Here is an 8,881-nt window from a genome sequence, read left to right as displayed (position 1 = left end):
GGCTAGTTTTTTTTTTTGTATTTTTTAGTAGAGACGGGGTTTCACCGTGTTAGCCAGGATGGTCTCGATCTCCTAACCTCGTGATCTGCCCATCTCGACCTCCCAAAGTGCTGGGATTACAGGCTTGAGCCACTGCGCCCGGCCACCCTATTATTTTAAATAAGATATAAACCATATCTTCTACTAATTTAGAGTAAGGATAACAGATGACGTACCCCCAAAAGAAAGTAGCCTGAAATAAGTGGCCATTAGGAGGAAAAAAGATGGTACTCTCATAACAAATTTGGCTGCTCTTAAAAAAATGTTAAAAAAAAAAAAGGAAAACAAACCAAGATGGAAATTTCTTCCCAAACAAAAATTGTTGACTCCAGAGAGGTGGGAATCAAGTTTAGTGATTGTCCTTGTGATGATTTCTGAGCTTATCACACATGGTTAACTAATATAAAAGCGGGGCAGCTGGGAAATGGCTGGTTCTTAGCCTTACATGTAGCCAAGCCAGATTTCAGAAAAGGAAAAAAAATAATGCCAGAGGTAGGGAGATCTGATAGAAAGCAGTTCTAGCAGTCCAGGGCCTCACCTGCGTTAGCAGTGGAAAGAAAGGAAAAGTATGAAGACATTGTGAAATAACAACTTTTAAGTGGCTGTGTGGGATTGGGAAATGGGATCAAACCTTAGGGAACTGGAAGAGTTGTTTGAACAGAATCAAGAAATCTGGGGAGAAACCTGATTCAGGGAGTGTAAAAGTCATTTTTGGAATTTTTAGAAGCCTATTCAATATGTGGTGCTATGTCCCATGGAAATGTTGAGCAGGCAATTAGACTGAGGTCCTGGGGAGGGAATACAACTGTAGAACCAGAATGGCAGGCATCTTCACAGAGATACTAGTTGAAGATGTAGGCATGAGTAAGAGCTAGGAAGTGAAGGATATGGCAAGAAAATCAAAGGACCAGGGCTGGAACACTGGGACATATCCATATTTTTGAGTTGGAATAAAGGAGGGGAAAGGAAAACATTAGACAAATAGAGAACCTTTTATGATTTTCGTGTACAGGCAAAGAAGCGAAGGAAGGGGTTTTAACCAGATGACATGGTCCATAAGGGCTGTAAGTAGACAGAGGTCAAGGTTATTGGACAGAAAAGACTTTGTTGATCAGGGCTGCCCTTTCAATAGCAAAGCAGCTGGAAGCCGGATGGAAGAAGGGGAAAGGGAGGAGGATGGATGAGGAGGTAGAAGTAGCAGTCATAGCAGTCATAAACTCCCTTGGAGTTTAAGGAAGGAAGGAGGAAAACTAGAATAGTTAGTGGGTAGATCCATCAAACAGAATTTTGTTTATGTTGTTGGGAAACAGTCTTGTGGCATAGGAAGGTCCAAGATTCTAGGACAAGAGATTAGTTGAGAGATAATTAAAGACTATGATTTCTAGGGCTCAGGATTTTGGGGATAGAAAATACTCTGACACTTGTTGCCACTCCTTCATGCCCACAGCAGTTGTCCTTAATTGGCCATGGCAAGTAGATATGGCCTCCCAATCCTCTGCTGAATCATTTGGTCCGAGTTGCCATAACAGGTTGGGCTTTTTCTAGGTATACAACCACAGTGACATACAGTCTGCTGATTTGCTTAACGAACATGAAGTTTGAAAGTACATGGGGGTTGGCCTACACGAGTTCTAGGAGGAAATATATTGTGTAATGTATTGAGGAGCCAGAGTGAAAGAAACTTAAGTTATAGGTAAAGTTTTTCATAATAGAGAAAATTTTAGGAGTCAGAAGCAAACATATTTTGATTTAGATTTGACTTTTACTTAAAGCCCAAAATTTGTGTAACTGTCCTAGGGTTACTTAACAATACATATGCAAATCTTAGAACCTAAAAATTTTCAGGATGCTTAGATTCTCAAAAATGAGACCTAGACTAGCTTTTAACTCTTTAATTCTTCTAATTTCACTCTGTATTTTACTCTCCACAAGCAACTAGTTGTTGTAACCTATATCTAATAAAAGTTTTTTCTGATAAATGAAACTATTTTCTTACTATTTAAAAATATTAATTTTAGGTTTTGGATACAAAGGACCTTATAATAGAAAAAGTAGTGATCAATGGACAAGAAGTCAAATATGCTCTTGGAGAAAGACAAAGTTACAAGGGATCGCCAATGGAAATCTCTCTTCCTATCGCTTTGAGCAAGTATGAATGTTATGATCTTTCTTTTTTACAGCTAAATAATGGGGAAAAATATTTTTAACTAATTAAAATATCTTTTATTCTTAAATTTTAGTTTGTAAATATGTAATGATTGGTACACTACTTCTCATCTTCTGTTCAGATTAAAGTTGATACAGCAGTTAAAATTATATATACTTAAGATACTAAAAATGTTGTTTGTATATAATACAACAAGGACTTGGGGAACTGTTAGTTTTTAAATGATTCATCTTTTTACTAATATCTAGAGTGATGGTGGGGGCATGCCATCCTAAGAAGGCATTTCAAGATAACCTGGGCAGCTTTTACAAGCTGCACATTCCTTGCGCTTGCCCCAGAGGCCAGCTGCATGTATTAACGGGACAATTTTAATGCCAAAGATAGAACTGTTACAGTGCAGCAATCTTGGGATAAGTGCTTTAAATGCATTCTTGTATCTTATCCTTACAGTAACCCTGCTGGTATAATCTACACTTAAAGATGAGGAAAGGGAACCTTAGATAAATAACTTATTCAAGAAAGTGGCAACTAGAATTGTCATATTGGGAGTATATGTCACCTCTTGATATACTGGGGAGGGGAAAAATGGTGGAAATTATTGGCCTAGAACAAGGGTGATCTACCCCAGTTGTTCAGTGGCCAGTGTTTTCATGCTTTCTCTTTCCCTTTAAGAGAAGGGAAACACTTAAGTCTAACTTGTGAGGTAGATGGTATTCACCCCATTCTTTTTTTTTTTTTTGAAACGGAGTCTCGCTCTGTCACCCAGGCTGGAGTGCTGTGGCCGGATCTCAGCTGTCACCCAGGCTGGAGTGCTGTGGCCGGATCTCAGCTCACTGCAAGCTCCGCCTCCCGGGTTCACGCCATTCTCCTGCCTCAGCCTCCCGGGTAGCTGGGACTACAGGCGCCGCCACCTCGCCCGGCTAGTATTTTGTAGTTTTTAGTAGAGACGGGGTTTCACCGTGTTAGCCAGGATGGTCTTGATCTCCTGACGTCGTGATCCGCCCGTCTCGGCCTCCCAAAGTGCTGGGATTACAGGCTTGAGCCACCGCACCCGGCCAATATTCACCCCATTCTACAAGGAAACTGTGGCATAGGGAGGTCAAGTAATTTCTCCAAATTTATGGTACCAGTAAGCGATAGAGTCAGGATTCGAACACCAGCAGGGCTGCTGGTCTTAAAGCTTTGCTGTTCCCTTATTATCAGTGCTTCTCAAACTCTCTGGGGTAAAGGACCAATTTTTATCCTCTTCAATCTGTCATAGACTGATACTTTTATAAAGTGCAATAAAAATGAAATATGAGGAAGAAGAGATGAAATACAAGCACACATTTTTTATTATTAGATTCAACAGACATAAAAATGACTCTAAAAGTTTTGCAATGCTGACTCCCAACTTCTGGTCTTGTCTTGTCCTGGGCCAGTAACAATTTGCAGACCAGCACTGCTCTGTGTCATGCTGTGGCACCTGCTGCTGTGGTAGTTGAAGCTCCAAAATGATTTCTTTCACTTTTCCACTCTAATAAAAGATTAAATGATATCACAGATGCAAAGTACGTGACACACCATGGGGTACTCAATCACTGTTAGTTGCCATCATGCCTTTGCTAGCAGTTAGCCTGGGAGAGGTAAAAGGACCCATAGGCTGGCAATTAGGTAGGAAAACTGAGAGGAGACTTACCCACTGAGGATATGGCATTCCTAGAGCTTACTGTCAATCAGTGATGAGAATGCATACTATGTTATTTATATTACTCAGTGTATGTATTACGAGTTTAAATTTTCACTAAATAGAATCATACTCTACTAATATATTTATTTGTTTCATACAGAAATCAAGAAATCATTATAGAAATTTCTTTTGAGACCTCTCCAAAATCTTCTGCTCTCCAGTGGCTCACTCCTGAACAGACTTCTGGGAAGGAACACCCATATCTCTTTAGTCAGTGCCAGGTAAAAAGGATTCCAGAATGATTTCTGATGCAGAAAACTCCCAGCACATACGTTTGAATGAAGCAAAATGAACAGTGGTTTTATGGATTATGTGGGTTTTACCTAATATATTAATTGATCTATAAAAACATATAAGATAAATTGTGTATTTTCATTTTATCTTTCACTATTAATACACTCATGCATTACTTTAAATAAGAAGGGAAATATGATCACCTAGATTGGACTTTCTAGGCCTGACTTAGAACTTGGCAGAGAGTAGGTACTCAGTAAATAGTCATAAAATGAAAGGAAAAATTAATAAATAATATGTACTGGTTATGAAAAATGCTAATAGTAAATAAATGGGAAGTGAAAGATTTAATTTCCAAACCTTTTCCAGACACCATTGCCCAGAGGTAACCACCATTGAGTTTGGAATGTAACTTTTCTATATTTTTCTTACATTTACAAACATATATATTATATCAGTATATTAACTGTACCTCTGTTTTCCATTTCAAAACTAAAGGTAAAGAGCCATACAATTAGAGATAACCTGTCACAAGGATACTTTTCAAACTGTCTTCTGAAAGAAAAAATACCTACTTTTCATAGTAATCAAATAATGTACAATTAAGAGAACTGACTTCATTAAGCATTTGCTCTATTTCCAGGCATTGTGCTAGATTCTTTACATGTTTCATCTCTCCCAATATTTCTGTGTGTTAGGTTCAAATTTCAATACAAATCCTTTTAAAAAAGGATTTAGCCTATGAATCAGACCTGTTTACTTTCTATGGCCACTTGAAACATCTTTTTAATCTAAGAAACCCTCAGTTTAATAATCTAGAAGAGATGAAATGTTATACGCAAGAGTGTACAAATTGCACTATCTCTATCTCATGAATATCTGATTTTCAGGCAGTATTTCTTAATAGAATTTCTATTAACCAAAGTTGGCAAGAAATGCAAGATTTGTGAGTCACGAAAATGTTAATTTTGAATATATGATTCCATTTCTTATTGGCCGCAATGTTGGGAATACGGGAAACAGATTTCAGCTAAATTAACAAATTATTGAAGCTGATAGAAAACATGTAGACATGATTTTGTTTGCTGAATTTGCTTACGGTTGTTCTGTATGCATATTTGCCTGGGTTTGGCCTTATCCAGTGAAATGCATTTAAAAACCCCTTTGGTATTGCCATGTCACCTAACTAGAAACCATCAAGGAACTCTAGAGGCGTGGTCTTGGAACTCTATTTTGGGAGAGAGAACCAGGTGGCTCTGCTAGTCCTACTTAATCCATCTAGAGGTCATTTGGGAGCCTGTATCTTTGGAGAACTTTCTGGAACTAAAATGAAAAGACCTGGAGTTTGGGGATTTTAAGAAAGCTTGTGGTGGAATGAAGTATGTTTAGGATTTGTGATAGCTTCGGAGAAGGGTGTTAATATCAGAATTCCTTTGAGTTTAGTAGACTATCTCAATGAGGCTGGGTTTCCATTCCATTGCTCTCCAGCAGTAGACAGACTTATTTGTAAACAGACCGGTTATAAGATTGTAGGTGCTCTTTTTTTTTTTTTTTTCTTTTTCTTTTGAGACAGGGTCTTGCTGTGTTGCCCAGGCTGTAGTGCAATGGTGTGAACTTGGGTCACTGCAGCCTAGAACTCCTGGGCTCAAGCAATCCTTTCACCTCAGCCTTCTGAGTAGCTGGGACTACAGGTGTGCACCACCATGCCTAGCTAATTTTTTTTTGTGTAGAGGTAGGGTCTCACTATGTTGCCCAGGCTGGTCTCAAACTCTAGAGCTCAAACAATCATCTGAGCCTCCCAAAGTGCTGGGATTGCAGGAGTGAGCCACGGCAGCTGGCCTCTGGTCATACTGGATGGAACCAATGTTAATAACAATTGGTGTGGCAGTAGAGAAACACTTTGCATATGATATGAATGAATATGTCTAGATGGTATTGAGAGAGATAGTTCTTTCTCCCTTCTTCGCTTCTTTGTTTGTACTTACAAGGTTTGCTGCAAGATTGAAGTGTCAAGACTACAGCAACATTTCTCAGGCTGTGTTCATTAGAACACTGGCATCCCATTAGCTGTTAAACCGGAGAGAAATGGGTTTTGTGTTAAAATAAGTGTAAGAAATCAAACAGGTTTCTTTATTGTAAGGTCTGTTCAGAGCCTTCAGGAGGCTAATGTTCTCGTGGCTCTGCAAGACAGCGGTGCAGTATGCCATACTTCTCAGGTCTGTTTTGCTACAGAGCCCTTTTTTCTCAGGTTTCTGAAAGCTTCTCACTGGGCACTATTGTTGCCCAGAGCATACAGTAGGAAATACTGCTTAACAGTTTCTCCATGCTTCAACTGAAATGTGAGGATTAACCATAGATTAAAGTGGAAAATCTGATTTTTAAAAGTTGAAGAATCTATTTTTGGACTTTAAAAGATCCCAAGAGACCAGGCGCAGTGGCTCACGCCTGTAATCCCTGCACTTTGGGAGGCCGAGGTAGGCAGATCACCTGAGGTAGGGAGTTCAAGACCAGCCTGACCAACATGGAGAAACCCTGTCTCTACTCAAAATACAAAATTAGCTGGGCGTGGTGGTACATGCCTGTAATCCCAACTACTCAGGAGGCTGAGGCAGGAGAATCGCTTGAACCTGGGAGGCAGAGGTTGCAGTGAGCCAAGATTGCGCCATTGAACTCCAGCCTGGGCAACAAAAGTGAAACTCCGTCTCAAAAAAAAAAAAAAAATCTCAAGAAATGAGACCTGTTTTTATTTTTTAAAAAATATGTCTGCCGGGCGCGGTAGCTCAAGCCTGTAATCCCAGCACTTTGGGAGGCCGAGACGGGCGAATCACTGGGTCAGGAGATCGAGACCATCCTGGATAACACGGTGAAACCCCGTCTCTACTAAAAAATACAAAAAAAAAAACTAGCCGGGCGAGGTGGCGGGCACCTGTAGTCCCAGCTACTCGGGAGGCTGAGGCAGGAGAATGGCATAAACCCGGGAGGCGCAGCTTGCAGTGAGCTGAGAACCGGCCACTGCACTCTAGCCCGGGCGACAGAGCGAGACTCCGTCTCAAAAAAAAAAAAAAAAATATGTCTAAGAACAATGCTGCAATTTTTAATGATTTCTTAATGACGTATCAGAAAGATAGCTATTTCTTCCTGTTTCTCCCTTTTTCAGGCCATCCACTGCAGAGCAGTCCTTCCTTGTCAGGACACTCCTTCTGTGAAATTAACCTATACTGCAGAGGTAAATATTACAAATTATTAACTGAATTAAATGATGCATATCAGTAAATATGGTATAAATGATAAGCAGAGATGATAAGTGAATTTCTAGAGCTACAATTATTTTTCTTAATGAAATTCTACCTGAAATATGTAAAAAAAGAGGCTGTGGCACTCATTCTGAATCTCTACTTTAAAGGCAGTTTTAAACATTTTAACTGTGAAAAAAAGGAAATGGAAAGCAAAAGGAATTCAGGGCCAGGTGCGGTGGCTCATGCTTGTAATCCCGGCACTTTGGGAGGCCGAGATGGGCGGATCACGAGGTCAGGAGATGGAGACCATCTGGGCTAACATGGTGAAACCCTGTCTGTTCCAAAAAAAATTACAAAAAGCCGGGCGTGGTGGCGGGCGCCTGTAGTCCCAGCTACTCAGGAGGCTGAGGCAGGAGAATGGTGTGAACCCGGGAGGCAGAGCTTGCAGTGAGCTGAGATTGCACCACAGCACTCCAGCCTGGGTGACAGAGTGAGACTCTGTCTCAAAAGAAAAACGCCAAAAAACAAAAAACAAAAGAAGAAAAAAAGGAATTCAGAATCCTGGATTTAAAAATAAGAACTTAGAAACAATTTTTACTTAACTTTTAAAAGTTGACATTTGCAGGATTCAAGTTTCTATAAATGCATTCTGTAGCCGTATAAGCCTAGTGGGCATATATTGCAGACTTGTCTGTATGCAATTCCAGCTTATTCCCTTGGTGGGTACTGCTAATCCTTTTTGGAAAAGGTGGACTGTAATTACTAAATAATCACTATCCCAGATGCTAGACCTACTTAGACCAACCAAATAGAATGAGGACCAACCCATATTTACAGGGCCTTCTTGCTTCCTAAATAATTCCACAACCAAATTACACCTAGGATAGTGCAATGATATATTATACTTGGAGGCAAAGAATTCCAGGGCTCTGGCTCTTCTCCACCACTTAATAACTGTGTGAAGTCCCAGCTACTTGGGAGGCTGAGGTGGGAAGATCACTTGAACTCAGAAGTTCAAGGCCAGCCTGGGCAACATAGCGAGACCCCATTTCTAAAAATATAGATAAATAATGATGTGACCCTTGAACAAGTTTTATGACCTCACAACCTCAGTTAGCACATGTATATAACGTATCACCACCTCAATGAAGGGAGGTGGCTGAACCAAATTATTTCCTGAACACTTTCATGCTTTAGAATCTATAATTGTTTTAGCCCTGGTTCAGGAGCTTCTAATTCTGTGCCTGCCTCAGTCATAGCTTTGAGTCCTGAGCCATGCAAGAAGAACACCAAAGTCTAGCCCCTGCTGGAATGTATTCTTGCTTGATCATTAATACCTGGGAGAGTCCTTTATTTATTTTTTTTTTTTTGAGGCAGAGTCTCGCTCTGTCGCCCGGACTGGAGTGCAGTGGCCGGATCTCAGCTCACTGCAAGCTCTGCCTCCTGGATTTACGCCATTCTCCTGCCTCAGCCTCC

The 8,881-nt window shown here is 40.3% G+C and overlaps 1 protein-coding gene across 2 annotated transcripts in view; it reads left to right on the top strand.

The window, feature by feature from the left end:
- LTA4H (leukotriene A4 hydrolase) overlaps nt 1-8,881 on the top strand; it is a 36,815-nt gene that overhangs the window by 4,878 nt on the left and 23,056 nt on the right. For both annotated transcript variants that reach the window (XM_023230949.3, XM_023230858.3), the window contains exons 2-4: nt 2,058-2,188; nt 4,036-4,156; nt 7,327-7,395. In XM_023230949.3, the coding sequence (XP_023086717.1) occupies nt 2,058-2,188; nt 4,036-4,156; nt 7,327-7,395 (321 nt within the window). The remainder of the gene's footprint in view (nt 1-2,057; nt 2,189-4,035; nt 4,157-7,326; nt 7,396-8,881) is intronic.

Source organism: Piliocolobus tephrosceles, chromosome 10 (assembly GCF_002776525.5).
Source record: "Piliocolobus tephrosceles isolate RC106 chromosome 10, ASM277652v3, whole genome shotgun sequence".
NCBI lineage: Eukaryota > Metazoa > Chordata > Mammalia > Primates > Cercopithecidae > Piliocolobus > Piliocolobus tephrosceles.
The sequence above is the reverse complement of the archived record's forward strand: the minus strand, read 5'-3'. Positions and strand labels throughout refer to the sequence as shown.